Here is a 15,098-nt window from a genome sequence, read left to right as displayed (position 1 = left end):
CGAGAAGGACCGGGGGCAAGAAAGCCGCAAACCGGCGGGATTTGTGTGCCCACTGCCCGGTAATCCTCGGAAGGACGACAAACGGCTGTGGGTGTCCCTGGAAAAAAAATCAGTTTAGGGTTTTTGAGGTTGTATCTGGTGGGTTTCTGGTTTGGTTTGGTTTGGTTTCCTTTTTATATCCTTTTTTTTTTTTTTTTTTTTCCCTGTCCTTGTCTTGCCTTGCCTCTGAATAAAATAAGAGCAAACTTTGCCTGCTGCATAAAAACCGATCCCTATTTCCCTGGGGGGAAAAGAAAGGGGGAAAGGAGGGGGGATGAAAAAAAAAAGAAAAAAGAAAAAAAAAAAAAAAAGCCATCTTGTCAGGACGGTTTGGCAGGGACCCGCTGCAGCTCCGGACACTGGGTGAGATACCAGCTCCCAGGTCCTCTCCTCTTTTCTCCTTTCAAATGGCATCCTCCTGCCCGGACGTGTTGGAAGTGCAGTGCCTTGGAATTTATGACACAAATGGGCTCCCCCCTTCTCTCCCCCTCTTCATCTGCTTAAAATCTCTACCGTCCCCTCCAACTGGATGCAAACTGGGAGCTTTAATAAACTTACTTCCCCCCTCTCCAGTCGTAAACATGTATTCCTCTCTTTAGAAAGTAAAATAAAATAAAGGGGAAGGGGAGGGGAAAGATATTTCCAATGGCTTTAAGTAAGTGATTAATATAATGAAATGCTGAGGGATTTGTTTAATGTGATTTTATATGAGCTGTGGACATTTCCAAAGCAAACAATAAGTTCAAGTACAACACGCACGGTTGTGTTGCAAGTGTTACCCAGCTGGCTAGGAGATCTTCGGTGAGCAAACAGGCTAAATCTGGAGAGTAAACAACTTCAGAAAAATCTACAACTCCAGGTCACTGAAAACAGCCTTTTATTTGTTTTCCTTCGTGTCTAGTAAAATTTGATCCTTGGTTGGGGGGTTTGGGGGGTTGGCTTTTTTAGTTTTTGGAGGTTTTTTGCAACGTTTCTGGTAAAATGACCAGGGATGGGCATCACCGATCTGTGGAAACCATCACCTGGGACCTGGGTGCTAGCAAAAGAGGGTGTTGCTGATGCGCGGTGCTGCATGGAATGGAACATCCCTGCCCTGGTCCCTTCTTGGGGAGTTGTCACCCGGGAAATAGCCTCTTGCAACGGCCTCACAGTGTTCCTGCCCACGCGTGAGGGCAATGTGAGCTCTCCCCGTGACGATCATCTGACTGTGGGCCACAGAGGGTGATGAGCTTCGTGGGTGAGGACAGGCCACGCATGGAGTCCCCCGCAGCTGGACCGGGGGGGGGGGGGGACCAGGTCTCTCTGTCCATAGGCATCATGCCATAGCCAAGTGGGTGTCACCAGTGCCCCCAGCAGCTCCCACACACTCCAGGGCACGGCGTCCTGCCGGGAGCTTCCAGGCCGCGCTCGGGTCTTCTGTGCAGGAAATGATGTAACTACAAATTAAGTTGGGTTTTGGTTGTTGGCTTGTTTCTTGTTTGTTTGTTTGTTTGTTTGTTTGTTTTGGGGGAAAGGGAATGGTATGATTTACTTTATTTAACGTGGAGGTCCCGGATGAAATCCCCCTCGGAGAGGGAGGACGATTAAGAATAGAACAGACCCGGTTAGACGCGAATGGATCCATACTGGGAACCAGGAGCGCCCGGTGCGTTGTTCCCAAGAGAAACCCAGCTGTAAACCGGGGCTGGCGGTGCGGGACATTGGACTGGGGGAGCAGCGGCGGAGCCCCCTCACCTACTGCAAGTGCTGTGGAGGTGACGGGGGGAGCCGGAAACCTCCCTATCGCGACGCTGCAGCTCGGAGATCGCTGTTGGTATTCACTTTAAAAGAGCTTGAATGGGACTTCTTTTTTTTTTTTTTTTAAAGCCAAAGCTTTGTTGTGCTAAACTAGTTGGACGAGTTAGGGTGTCGCTGCTCCCGATTGCTCTGGCCAATGGAACCCGATCCACCCTGCTGTGCGTAAGAGCGCAATTAAGGATTTAACCAAGCCTATGCTGAGCCCCAGCCAGCAGTCTGCCGGAGACAGACAGAGCGCCGCAGCCTCCTCCCCCAGACATGTCTGCTTAGACCCCAGCAGCCCCCAGCAGCAGCCAGCCCCAGCCAGCCCGCCGGTTCCCAGCTATGACAGGAGTATTTGACAGAAGGGTCCCCAACATCAGATCCGGCGACTTCCAGGCTCCTTTCCAGACGGCCGCAGCCATGCACCACCCGTCCCAGGAATCTCCCACTTTACCCGAGTCCTCGGCTACGGATTCCGACTACTACAGCCCGGCGGGGGGAGCCCCGCACGGCTACTGCTCGCCTACCTCGGCTTCCTACGGCAAAGCGCTCAACCCTTACCAGTACCAGTACCACGGCATGAATGGATCTGCTGGGAACTATCCTCCCAAAGCCTATGCAGACTACAGCTACGCAAGCCCCTACCACCAGTACAGTGGGGCTTACAACCGCGTACAGAGCTCCTCCAGCCAGCCAGGTGAGAACCGAGGGTCGGGGGCTTCGGGGGAGGGGGGCCATACACCGACCTTGCCGTGGTTTTGGTAAGGCTGGAGAAGCGCACCCCGGCAGATCTCTGCCCCGTGGACTGTGGGGATGCAGCTTGCCCTGAAGCACAAGGAGAAATAAAAATAACCTTTATTTTTTAAGCATTATAAAAGTATTGTCCCCCTTACTACAAAAATAAATTTTAAAAGAAAATTAAATAAAGGTTTAAAAATAGGTGGAACGATGGTCCGGTTTTCCTGACCAGCCCACACTATCTAAACCACAAATCCTTGGACTAGTGCTTTAGAGAAGCAAACATCAGCCAGATGCCTCCGGGCCCCCACGGCTGCCTCTGTTTTTCTCCCCCCTGCCTGCCCCACAGGAAGAGGGGGAAAAAAATATCCGAGCCTTGTTGCGTGTCTCAAAACTCAGGTTGGAGGTGGCAAAGAAAGTTTCCTTCCCCCTGTGCTAGAGGGGCGGGGGAGGAGACTGGGAGGGGGAGCCCAGCAGTGGTGGGGCTGCGAAGCCGGGAGCGTTTTTTACTGGAAGCGCCGGGGTTTTAACGTTTTCCATTTGCTTCTTTGTAAGTTGCTGTGGAGGTTTAAATAAATAAATAAATAAAAAGGACAAGGGGAAAGAAATAAATAAAAAAAGTAAAAAAACACCAACCAAACAGCAAGCCCGTAGCCGAGCCAAGCTGCTGAGGCTTGGCTGAGACGAGCGCGGTGGCACTCGGGGACACGCCGGCGGCGGCGGGAGAAGCCAGCCTTTTCCCAGCAAGGCACCGATTATGGGGCCAGATCCCGCGCCAGGCGCGCATCTCCCCCGCTCCCTCCCGCGCAGTGCCACGCGACCGGCTCCGCCGCGCTCCGAGGAGGATGCCTGGGGCGGGAGGCAGAGGAGGGCCAAGGCCTGCCACGGATAGAGCAGGGAGGGGAGCTCCATTTCACAGCGGGGAGCAGTCGGAGGGAGCCCCGAGGGAAGCCGCGGGGGCCCGTCGTGCCGGCGCCGCTGCCCTGCCCAGCCCGACCCGGCCCGGCCCGCGGGCGGGACGCTGCTGCCGGCGGTGGCACAGGCGGTGCGGAGCGAAGCCGTTCCGCGCCTTAATGTCTGCGTCTGTGTCTCTCTCCCGCCCTTACGCCCGTGCAGAGAAAGAGGTGGCGGAGCCCGAGGTGAGGATGGTGAACGGCAAACCAAAGAAAGTGCGCAAACCCCGCACTATTTATTCCAGCTTCCAGCTGGCCGCCTTGCAGAGGAGGTTCCAGAAGACCCAGTACCTCGCCCTGCCCGAGCGGGCCGAGCTGGCCGCCTCCCTGGGGCTCACGCAAACACAGGTATCTCGCTTTGCTCGGTTCTGCTCACGAGCTCGGTTCGGCTCGGCACGGCTCGGCGCGGCTGGGCAGACCCCCGGGTGCCCCCCGGCGCGGTGGGAAGGGCCGGTTCGGGCACTGTGGAGAGGTCTGGGAGGGGGCGGCAGGTCGTGGGTTGCTGGCAGCCGCGGAGCACCAGTTTGCCAGGCGGGCGTTAATGGTGTCGGTTTGCCTCCCCACTCTTTCTCTCCCCCACCCCTCCCTCTTCTCCTGCACCCCTTCTAGGTGAAAATTTGGTTTCAGAATAAAAGATCCAAGATCAAGAAGATCATGAAGAACGGGGAGATGCCCCCGGAGCACAGCCCCAGCTCCAGCGACCCCATGGCCTGCAACTCTCCACAGTCGCCTGCGGTTTGGGAACCTCAGGGTTCATCCCGCTCCCTCAGTCACCATGCCCACGCACACGCTCACCCTCCAAACTCCAACCCATCCCCTGCATCCAGCTACCTGGAGAGCTCCGCTTCCTGGTACCCTGCTGCCAACTCCATCAACTCCCACCTCCAACCCCACGGCTCCCTACAGCACCCGTTAGCGCTGGCCTCTGGGACAATTTATTAGAGCCTGACCTTTTTCTTTTTCTTTTTCCTTTTTTTTTTCTTTTTTTTTTTTTTCCTCTTTTTTTTGGTTGCTGTTGTTCCTTGGACTCCTGTGTTTTACTGTTAAGGAATAATAACGAAAGGAATGCATACGGGGAATTTTTAAAAGGGAAAAGAAACAGCCGAAAAGATTAAAATGTGTAAAGTTTGTGCATGTAACTTATTGCATTTCAAAGGAACCCCTTTTTTTATACAATACGGACATTTTTTTTGGCTCAGCTGTGGACACTATCAATGGTGCCTTGAAAATCTATGACCTCAACTTTTCCAGAGACTTTTTTTCAATGTTATTTTAACCCTGTAAATAATTGTAGATAGAGGAATTAAACTGTATATTCTGAATAAAATAAAATTATTTCGACCACGAGAAACGTATACAAAATACCCCTTCTATGAATAAGAGGGAACCAAAATGATGATGATGATGATGATGATGATGATGATGTTGACAATTTGCTTGCAGAAAGTGAGGTAGAGAAGAGGGATTTTTGAGGGGCCCGATCCTGGGAGTTCACATTCGGTCGCCGTGCTGTGTTGTGCCGTGTTGGCAGGATCTGACCCTTGTAAGATCCCTACGGGAGATGCTCCCTCCCCACTAGAAAAGAGGGCTTTTGCGGGACGAGTACACCTTATCGCAGGGCGATTTAAGCTGAAGCGAAAGCTGCCCATCCTGATGCTAGAAAACAAATCTCTCGCCTTAAGCCGGCCTGAATCCTTTCCTGAGAGCAATTAGCGTCGAGAGCTGCACACTCCACAGCCCATCAGTCGCCCGTGTGCGCTCGGCTAATTATACAAATTACGTTTCCATCAAAGGGAGCCACTAAATAGGAGAAAAGGATAAAATGAGGGCCCCGCTCCCCTTGTTCCTGCTAAAAGTCTGCGTCGGCTCTGGCTGAAGAAGGGACTTGCAGAGGTATTTGTATTTTTTTCTTTATTTTTTTTTTTCTTCTTCTTTTTTTAGTCTCCGCACGATTTTAAGGGCGGCCAAGCTATCCCTATCGCTGCCCAGTGCACCGAGGATGGGGACGGAGACACGGCTCCAGCTCGGCCGCCCACGGAGCACTGTGCGTGGGCCCCTCTCCCGGCAGAATCCCAAGGTTTTCCTCTGTAGCACCCTGCCCGTGGGGGCCCCACGGCGGCACACGATCCCGCGAGGCCCCTCAGCCGTCACGGGGGGGGAGCAGGGAGCCACGCTGGAAATCCACGGCTGTGTCGGGGGTGGGGGGAAAGGCGGCTACAGGGTATATGACAAAGGCGTCGTTTGAAGGATCCCCGATCTAGACATTCCTCTCTGCCAGCCCAGGGTGGCGAGGAGAGCTCTGGCAGGGCGGGAGGAGAGGCCTGAAATGGCAGGCTTCTGCCCTGGGGCACACTTACCTGTCTCTAGTCTGCCTTTCTTCCTTGCTTCTCCCTCCTGCCTGCCATGTTTCGTGCGTGAGTGCGTGTGCGGCTGTGCGTGTTTTCCCCCACAACGCCCCCAGAGAAAGAAGCCCGGGGTTGCTGTTTTGTAACAGGTCTGGGGGGTTGGTAAATGGCTCCCAGTACAATAGACCAGTTTGTTCGGTGAAGCTGCTCCCTGCACGCTGGGGAGGGGTGCGTGGGTGCCGGAGGCAGGTCAGTGGGGGCTGCCGGCGGCTGCTCACCCCTGCCCGGTTAGTGGGCTGCCTTGTCGCCGTGCCCCCGCCTCTCCCCGTGTCTCCTCAGTGGCTCTGGGGGACAGGATCCCGCAAGGTTTCGGGAAGATCCTGCTTATTTAAGTCGCAAGGTTTCAGGGACTTTCCACGACTCTGGATCTGCTGAAAAGCTCGGCTTTGTCTCTTCTGCTAACTTCCACACAGTTAAAAAAAAACAACAACAACAACAAACAAACAAACAAACAACAAACAACAACACCAAAACAAAAACAAAAACAAAACCAAGCCATCAACCATTCTTTTCCTCGTTACTCTGTAGGCAAGCATTATTTTTACCTTTTTTTCTCTAACCTGTAGATTATCCCCTCTCCTAGGGTCCCTTCCCCCTGTAGAAAGCTTAAACACAAGAGGTGGAGGTCTACTTTCCCAGACCGGTTCACCCATCCTTTTCTTTGAGGAACTGCCGCGGGGCTATTGGATTCCGATAACCTGCAGGAGCAGCTCTGGGCAGGCGGGATGCGGCGGGAAGGATGCGGGGCAGGGGTGGGAATTCCCACCGCCGGCGCGGGCCGGGCAGCTTGGTATCTGGCACCGCTCCCCGCTCCGAGCCAGACGGCTCGGTTGCCATGCCGGTCCCTCTCCCTGCTTAATTTTTCCTCTTCTCAGCTCGGGGTGATGCTGGGCAGGTCGATGAGAGCCTGGCACCCTTTTCCAGGAGAGGGTAGCCAGGCCTGATGAGGAAGTGACCAGGACTCCTCGTCTTCGCTACTCCAGCCCCAATGCACACCCACGTTCTACCCCCCCACGCCCCTGTCCCAGCAGGGGCTCCGTACACACAGATAGGCACATCCCGGAGCTTCTCCTGCCCGCGGCCGGAGGGAGTCTGGCCTCTCCGGGCCTCCCCCCTTGCCTCCCCGGGAAAGGATGGGATAAACTGTCCTTTGTCTGCCTCTGGGTTTGGGCTCGGCGGACTGTTGGCTCGGGGCTTTTTTTCCTTTCCCCCACCCCCCTTCTCTCTTCCCCTCCCTTCTCTTTTCCTGGCGGCCACTTCCATGTGGAGCCGGGGCAGCTCGGGGAGCCGAGAGGAGCCACATTCCTGTGGGTGCCGAGTGGCTCCAGGGCTGAGCCACAGGGCCTGACACACACACAGACACAGAGACGCACAGACAGACGCACAGACACAGAGCAGCCTGCAGCCCCAGCTGCCCCAGATCGAGAGCTCCTGACACTGCCTGCACCCCTGGGGCTCTCCCACCCACAGCAGATCCACACCACTACCACACCACCCCCCAAAAAAAAACGCTCTCATCCCGGGGTGGAACGCACACCCACAACATCCGCATACAGCTGATTGTCCACCACTCCCATCTATGGACACCCCTTTTCCCCAGAGAACCCCTCGCTGTTCCTGCCCGGGCATCTCTGCATCGCCCGGTGGGGAAGAGCCTCTGTGCGGGGGAGCGCTACCTCCTCCCCGAGCTATTCGGTTTCCCACGCCCTCCTCTCTAGGGGGAAGGAAAAAAAAATCAAACCAAAAAACACCACCCGCTCCAACCTGTCACCGCGTCAAAGCAGCCTTCTTGTCAAGCGTCCCTGTCGCCTTCCCGCTCCCTTTGGTGTGCCCCCATCAGTTCATATCCCCCCCATCCGGCACTCGCTGCCCGCTTCTCACCGGCAGCCCGTGTGTCCCAAACGTGCATGGCACATGTGGCATCGATTAAAGGTTTCTACCACGCAATTTTGCGACTGACAGACTTCGGTGGTTAGGTTGTGGATTAGGGAAAAGAGATCTATTGACACAGAGAGGTCGGGATGGGGTGAGAAGGAGAAGCTTCTCTTCTTGCTTTCGGTTGCCTGCAGTAAAGCAATAACCTGTTCTGTGGGTCAAAACAAAAGCCGGGAGAATAGGAACGGCAGAGTTTGCATTAAGCCTCCCTTTCTCTCTCTTCTTTTAGGAAGAATCTGTGTTACCTCAATTAAATTTTTCTGCTCTTTGTTCGGCGGTACGTCTCTTTACATGTGATTTGGGAGGGTAAGCAATGTTTTATCAGCCAGGAATAGCGACCCCCATGAACCCTGACACGCAGCCATGCCCTGAGTGTCTGCGTAAACACCTTACATGGACACGACTCTGAAAGCCTCGGGAAAGGAAAAAAAAAAAAAAAAAATCAAACCAGAACAATTCTAGGTCCTCTGGCCTCCTTATTTTCCATTTAGATGCGGGCCCAAGGATCCAGGCCCGGCCAGAAGATACGACTGATCCAGCCCTAGGCGGGGAGGAGCCTGGAGCTGGCTCCCCGCTCCCCTCCCGTCGCCGCCTGACCCTCGGCAGTCCCGGGGAGGTTGCCCAAACCTCAGCCTGGGCTTTACAGCGAGGATAAGCGAGCCTCGTTGGGCCAGATCCTGGCTTGGATCCGTGCTCCTGCGGAGCCATCGGCCGCCTGCCCGTGGAGCTGGCTCTCTCCATCCCGGGAAATCTTTACAGTCTCCTCGATATGCACCATATAGCGCGCTTTATAGGGCTTTCAGTGGCGGCAGCCGCTGAACTTTCCTTTCCCATTCTTCGCGTTATTATTTATTAATTCCCTCGAAGAAAAGGAAGCGGGGAGGCCTGCAAAGACCGGGGCTGTCACCCCTCCTACCCACGGAGCCAGCCATGGGCGCTGCTTCTGCTCACCGGGACCCTGCCGGTACCTGCTGGCGGAGCAGCAACCGCCCTTTGATGATTTGGCCCATTAAAAATGAAGCAGACTTGTGTATTTGGCTTCCCGGGTTAATAAAAGCTAATCAAGAGTGGAAAGCCAGCTAGCGCAGTGAGTTAACCTCGCTAGCTGCAGGTAGTCCTGTTAGCTAGGCTCCTTTGGTTAATTAATTACAATTGAGTCGGTTCTGTGACAATTTTCTTAAGGACCCCTGAAGGCTGGTCCAGCGAGTGAGCGGGAGCGCAAAAGGCCGAGCCGGCTCCGCAGCCTCCCGCGGAGGATGCCCGGCCCTAGGATCTCGCATCCCGCTCCACGCACTTCTCCTTCCCAACCCCCCCACCCCGGTTACCACGCTCCCAAAGTGACGTGAGAGGAGGCACACGGCAAGGGCGATCCCGCTTTTGGGGATGGGTGGGGAGCCCGGGGATCCCTCCGGCTACCGGGGAGAGAGCGGCGGGAAGAGGCGGACTGATGCAGGCGGCAGCCCCGAGCATCAGCCGCTGCCTGCACATCAGGACCGCGCTGGTTGAGATTTGGACAACGTAACGCCGCCGACCACTGATTTGCTATTTTCTTAATTCCCGCTCTTCTCATTCCCTGTGAATCAAACAGTCTTTTGTCCTTCAGAGTCTGATTTGATCGCTACCGTTCACATTTCACTTTTGTGTGTTTTTTTTTTTCCTCTCCCTATACCATTACTCATTGAGTGCCCCGTGAAATTACAATCGTACATTTTCAACTCAGCAACCCATTTGCGGCGCAAAAAATAGGGTCTAAATAATGGCTGAATTAGCCCTACTGGACAGTTTCAGATGTAACACTCTGTAATAATTATATTGCAGGCTGGATTAGGATGCTATTATCATAATCTGGACGTTTACAATTATCTGTAATTTGCAAAGATGCGCCAGGTCTTGATTACAGCAGGTTTTTTTTTTTTTTTATCAAGCTAACCATCACTAAACAGTGACAGTAATAACAGCTAATTTTGCTGGCAATATAAGAGGTGCTGGGGTGTGCAAACAATTTCACACCTGGATGTGCTCACTCAACCAAGAATATAGAGAAAGAGCTTCTGCCCTGAGACTCAGAAAAATATTCTCCACTGCTTCTGTTCAGTGTAGATTTCTAGACCCCGAGCTTTGCTTAGCAGATTTGTCACAGGGGGTAAGTTTGGGGGCTCGCTTGCGTTTGGGGGTCGGTTTGTGACTGCTACTTTGTGCCCTCCTCTTGGAGACACGGTTCCTCCTTGCTGTCGCGGTCACTCTTGCGCCGGTGCTTTCCCTCACCGGGCTGAACCCCGGTAAGCTCTTCAACCCCTTTCCCTCACCCCGGTGCTACAGGGGGCGGCGCGGCATTGGGTGAGGGGTATGAGGAGCGAAGGAGAACCCCGATGCCAGTCCCGGTGCCCAGTCCCGCGATGGGGCGGCAGCAGCGCGGCTTTTCCGCGGTGCCTATCCCTGATGCCCCGGGGCTGCGGCGGTCGGGCAGGTGGTGCGGAACCGAAGCTCGCAGCTCGGTGGCGGCAGGTTGGGCGGCTGAGCTGCCGTGGAGGAGCTGCCGCCGCTCCATCCATAGATGACGCTGTTTCAACGGGAGTCTCCCGGGGCTCGCAGCTGCGCGGGTGGGAAGCGGCGGGGCCGCCGCTGCCGGTCGCTCCCCGGGAAGGCCTGCCTCCCGCAGCTTCTCCTGCTCTGCTCAGATATCGGGCCTTTGTTTATTGTTATCCTTTATTTGTTTTGTCGCTTGCTTGCTGCCTGGGCTTGATTTGAGCCCACCCGTGGGGGAGGAGGGCACCGCGCACCTACAGGCTCCCCGCGCCGGTACCCACGCTGCCACCGGCGAGATGCGCAGGAGAGGATGAGCCCCCCGAAAGCTCACGGGAAGCAGCCCTCCCCCCGCTTCTTCCACCTCCCTAACCCACCTCCCCCCCCCCTCCCCGGGGGCCTACCAGCGGGGCGGGGACGGCCAGCCGCCTTTCCCACTTTGGAGAATGCAGGGAAAGGGTTAAGGCTGCTGCGGGGGGGCGTGGGGGCCGGGACCCGCTCAGTTTGGCTTGGCTTGGCTCGGCTCACCTCGGCCGGACTCCCCGGAATGCGGGAATCCCTCATCGGGATGTCCACCACCCTTCTGGGGGGGGGCGTGCAAGGATGATTCTGCACAGGGGAGCAGCTCTTGGGGGTGTCAATCAGGGGTTTCTGAGAGGTGCCCAGACACACAAACGCTGTTGGTTCAGATGTGTGGTAGCTTTCTCCCCAGTGTCACTTGAATAATTCAGTGAGCCCCACTACCAGCTGTACTTCTGAAGCCTCTTCCATTCTTTTCAGCATTATAATTTTGGTTAATTTTCAATTTTAGGCCCTACGTCTCTGCAATTTGTGTATGAATAACAGAATAATTTTCCTCTTTTGTTTCGCCTTTCCTGTTCCTGAATCTAAATAAAGATGGCTTTTTAGTATTAAAAGTGGAAGAAAATTACAGGTAATTATCTTTGACGGTAAAAACGCTGTAATCAGCGGGCTACATGAAAAATTACTCTAATTATGGCTGCATTTAAGAGAATGGAAAAAAACCTTCTTGTGGATAAAAACCTTAAATTGTCCCCAATGTCTGCTTCAAATTGGATGGCACTGCAGCTGGAGGCTTTGTTCAGAATTGATCCTGGGGAGCTCTGAACCCAAAGTTTCACAGTGGGAAGGGGAAAAAAAGAAAAGAAAACATTTTTCCTAATGTAACAATACGAATGGTAGAAAATGACAAGACTGATCGGTTTTAAACCACTCTGAAGACTGACTGAGCGTGGAAGTTGCTCAAAAAAAATTCCAAAAAAACACCCCCCAAAAAACTGGTATATTGGTAAGTAGTCTTTGCTTTGTGTCTAATTATAGTGACTGTCCTTTTGCACGACTGTATGTAGCTGTCATTATATGGAGCACTCTGAGGATCTCTATTGACTTCTGATAAATGGCTCAGTGGTTTCAAGGTTCATAATTTGAAGGATGCCCAGGTCTCTAGCCATTAATTCTCGCAGTATGGGGCACCCAGCTTGGATGAGGAAAGGGATTTTCATTGTCAGTAGTTGCTGTGCTTTCCACAAGCTGGTGAGGCTGGAGCTGGCTGGACAGCAGTGTTGTGTGCCTGGGCATTTCTCAGGGCTTTGCAAAAACATTCCTCAGCTTGCATTGTCTGCTCTTGAAAAACAAAGGAGGGCGCTTCCTTTCTTAATAATTTGGAGTCTCCAACCTTTGGGAGAAAAGGCAGGGCTTTGAGCTTTGCCTCGGCGAGAAAGCTCAGTTCAGCTGAGCAGCGGAGGAGGGAAATCGCAGCAGAAATGGCCGGGCGATCAGAAACTTCTTCTAGGCTTAGCTTTGCGGTCTCGGTATCTCCTTAGTCGTCGCCTTAAGGCTAATCAAACCACCAGCTACACCCCCCGCACACCCATCCCCCCTCCATCTTTTCTGTCTTTGCTCGCATATCTGTGTGCAGGTAGTGATGTCCGTGCGCGCAGGCAAGGGAGGGGGCCACCGGTCCAGCTGCCTGGGCTAAAATGGGGGGGAAGGGGGTGGAGGGTGGGGGGAGGGGAGGAGGGGGCACTGCGTCCAGCTGCCTGGGCTAAACTGGGAGGGGGGAGCAGGTCGGGGGAGGTGGGGGTCCGTCAAGGCGGAGAGAAATAGGAGCCAAGCAGGCGTTTTGTGGCTTTTACTCTATATATGAAAGAAGACAAAAACATACAAAGTATATGTACAACTAAAATTCAACAATATATACAGAAAGGTTGCTCGGGGGAAAGGTTCCTCTCGCTCCGGGGTGGGGGGATGTGGGGGGATGTGAGACTGCGGTCAGGCAGCGCCGAACCTCCCTTCCCCATCCCGCGGCTGCGGGTGATGCGCGGGTCCGTCGCTCTGTCTTTCCTGCTCGTCTCCGGGAGTCGGTCCGGCTGTGTGCGGGTGTCTGCGGGGCTCTTGGCTGGACAGATGGTGGTTTCTTCTTCTTGAGCCGCAGCCCATTGCATTTTGAGAAAGCATGCAGGATTTGCTTCGTGGTAATGTTCTAATCTTACAGTGTGTTTTTATTTTTTCATCCAGTTATTTTTTTTCTTCTTTAATTTTTTTTTAATAACTTTTTTTTTCCCAATCCCTTCTTCTCTCTTTTATTATTACCTTTTTTTTTTTTTTCTTTTTTTTTTTTTTTTTTTCTTTCCCCGTTCCCCAGTCCGGATTTGGTGAATAAAAATTAAGGAGCTTTGACTAGTCTCTCTTTCATCGTGTAATGTCTTTAGGTCATTAAACAAGTAAAAACGGCTGCCATGGTAGGTTCAGGTTCTTCTTGTGGGCAAAGTCTGCAAAAAGTTTGTTTTGACGTATACTCCACAGAGAAAGAGGCTGGTGCCTTGGAGTCCAAGGGAAAATATCCTAAAGAGAAGTGTCTTCTGTGCGCCAGAATGAAAATTGTGTCGTTCTGTTCAAGATCAATCGCTGAGGTTACTTTAAAAAAAAAAAAAATAAAAAAAATAAAGCCACTCTGTCTCTTTGCCGCATCTACAAGTTCACACAGAGCCTGGTAGCTGGCACGGCTTGGCAAAGCAGGGGAACTTTTTGCCATGTCGAGACGAGGCGTTCTTGGGAGAGTATTTCTCTTGGACAATTCACATCATTTGTGGTCTCTGCATTGTGTCTTGATGTGGAGAAGAATACCAGTGAGAATAGCCAGGCATGTAGCTGTTGGGAGGCATATTGACTCCCTTGGCAGAAGCTGAAACGTCCCAGACCGGAGGCAGAGCCGGAGAGCGAGGGGAGAGGGCGGCGGAGCCGGGCAGAGGGTCACTCTCATGAGGGTTGCTGCCCTGCTTCAGCAGCTTCTTGAATTTGGAGCGCTTGTTCTGAAACCAGATCTTCACCTGTAAACCAAAACGCAGCAGATATTAGGCTGCCGTCAGCACCCAGGGCACGGCAAGGGTTTGCTCTAGAGAAGGTTGTGAGAGCCCATACCGAGTCGGGTGTGGAGCTGGGGATGGGGAGAGGGGAAGGAGGGTGAGCTGCTGGATGCAGCTAGAGAGAGGAGAGGCAGAGCGGAGCTGGAAGCGGCTTTTAACCTGGAACGTTATTTTCCCTGGGCAGGCCAGATTGATGGAGCTGAAGCCGAGCCCACGCTCTGAGTTCTCCTGCTTTAATGCCTCGTTCAGAATTTTGGAGGTCATTTGATCGTTTGGGCAAACTGTTGTCAAACATGGGCAATCATATGATTTTATGCCAGGAGACAGGAGCCAATAAACAAAGTGCATCTTACAAAGAAAAGATGCACGATCAAGTGGTCCTTGCTGATGTGACAGGGGAGGAGGCAGCGTGGAATCAGAGCTGTGGCTTTATTATAGAAGTTGTTTTTAAAGAGAGGAAGATTCTCTTCTTTCAGAGGGTAATTTGTTATCAAGGTCGCTTTGGGTCTCATCCTGTTCCTAATCCAGCCAAACTCCCGAGAAGGGATGAGATGTGCAAGGATCAGACTCGCCCTGGCAGATCAGAATTGTTATTATAAAAATGATATATACATGCATATTTCTTCAAGCCAAGCGAGCAAAGAAAACAACTCCCACGCGTGGATTTGACCTTGCAAACTTTGCAGACGTAGCATTCGGATTTGTCTAGCTGCATGCTCAGGATCGGGCCCCTTAAAAAAAACAACTCTGTGTGCGAGGAAGGGAGACAGCAGTGAGAGAATGTACATGCTGAGGGCACTAAAATCCCATTTGGAAAACCATCAGGTCTGTTCTCATGATTAATGTTTGCTGAGTATTAAAAAATCGCTGGCTGGAAGTGACTGCTATCAATGACAATAATAAAATCCTGAAGTTATTTGTTTAAGCTCATAAATTCGCGTGATTACATTTTACCCGAATTGATCCTATCTATCCATGCACTTCTCCGCAAACCCCAGCCTGGGAAGCCTGTAAATGCCTCATGTGTCTTTCAAGCTTAAATTAGCAGAATGGCACAGCTACTCCAACCACACTTAACTATGGCTTAACCTGCTATAATTTTGTACACGGCTGACTTTGATCTTCAGATCTATTATCACCTTCCCTACATTTTGCCCAAGGGTAACCACCGCATTTGCGTTGCTCATCCAGGGAGAATTAACTATTGATTTTACAGGTATTTCCCAACGTGTTCCTGCTTCTCCTCTACCTATGGGTTGCTGCGAGGCAGCTTTGCTGTGCTTTTAGTTCTACCTCAGGCCCAGCCAGTCCTTTCCCTTCCCTTTGTTTTGTTCTGCTTT

General features: G+C 52.9%; 2 protein-coding genes and 1 long non-coding RNA gene across 3 annotated transcripts in view; 2 read left to right on the top strand and 1 right to left on the bottom strand.

Annotated features, from left to right (window-relative positions):
* The first annotated feature begins 1,995 nt into the window (after nucleotides 1-1,995).
* On the top strand, nucleotides 1,996-4,851 carry DLX5 (distal-less homeobox 5). The gene is made up of 3 exons (XM_068157073.1): nucleotides 1,996-2,515; nucleotides 3,673-3,857; nucleotides 4,119-4,851. The coding sequence occupies exons 1-3, from the start codon at nucleotides 2,161-2,163 to the stop codon at nucleotides 4,449-4,451; spliced, it is 873 nt and encodes a 290-aa protein (XP_068013174.1). The 5' UTR covers nucleotides 1,996-2,160; the 3' UTR covers nucleotides 4,452-4,851.
* A 6,581-nt stretch (nucleotides 4,852-11,432) lies between these two features.
* Nucleotides 11,433-15,098, top strand: part of LOC137450385 (uncharacterized) — a 45,858-nt gene continuing 42,192 nt past the window's right edge. The window contains exon 1 of the long non-coding RNA XR_010989581.1: nucleotides 11,433-11,681. This is a non-coding gene — a long non-coding RNA (uncharacterized lncRNA). The remainder of the gene's footprint in view (nucleotides 11,682-15,098) is intronic.
* Nucleotides 12,516-15,098, bottom strand: part of DLX6 (distal-less homeobox 6) — a 5,125-nt gene continuing 2,542 nt past the window's right edge. The window contains exon 3 of the mRNA XM_068156821.1: nucleotides 12,516-13,722. Within this exon, the coding sequence (XP_068012922.1) occupies nucleotides 13,471-13,722 (252 nt within the window). The 3' untranslated portion in view covers nucleotides 12,516-13,470. The remainder of the gene's footprint in view (nucleotides 13,723-15,098) is intronic.

The sequence above is a fragment of the Melanerpes formicivorus genome, unplaced genomic scaffold (assembly GCF_026170545.1).
Source record: "Melanerpes formicivorus ecotype bairdi unplaced genomic scaffold, bMelFor1.0.p_v2 SCAF_35, whole genome shotgun sequence".
NCBI classification, from domain to species: Eukaryota; Metazoa; Chordata; class Aves; order Piciformes; family Picidae; genus Melanerpes; species Melanerpes formicivorus.
This window is presented reverse-complemented; position numbering and strand designations above follow the sequence as displayed.

Bases quoted from the DNA above. Each gene is read 5' to 3' on its own strand.
- DLX5 (XM_068157073.1), top strand. From the start codon at position 2,161: ATGACAGGAGTATTTGACAGAAGGGTCCCCAACATCAGATCCGGCGAC. The intron at 2,516-3,672 runs GTGAGAACCGAG...ACGCCCGTGCAG, and splicing joins GAGCTCCTCCAGCCAGCCAG to AGAAAGAGGTGGCGGAGCCC. The intron at 3,858-4,118 runs GTATCTCGCTTT...CACCCCTTCTAG, and splicing joins TGGGGCTCACGCAAACACAG to GTGAAAATTTGGTTTCAGAA.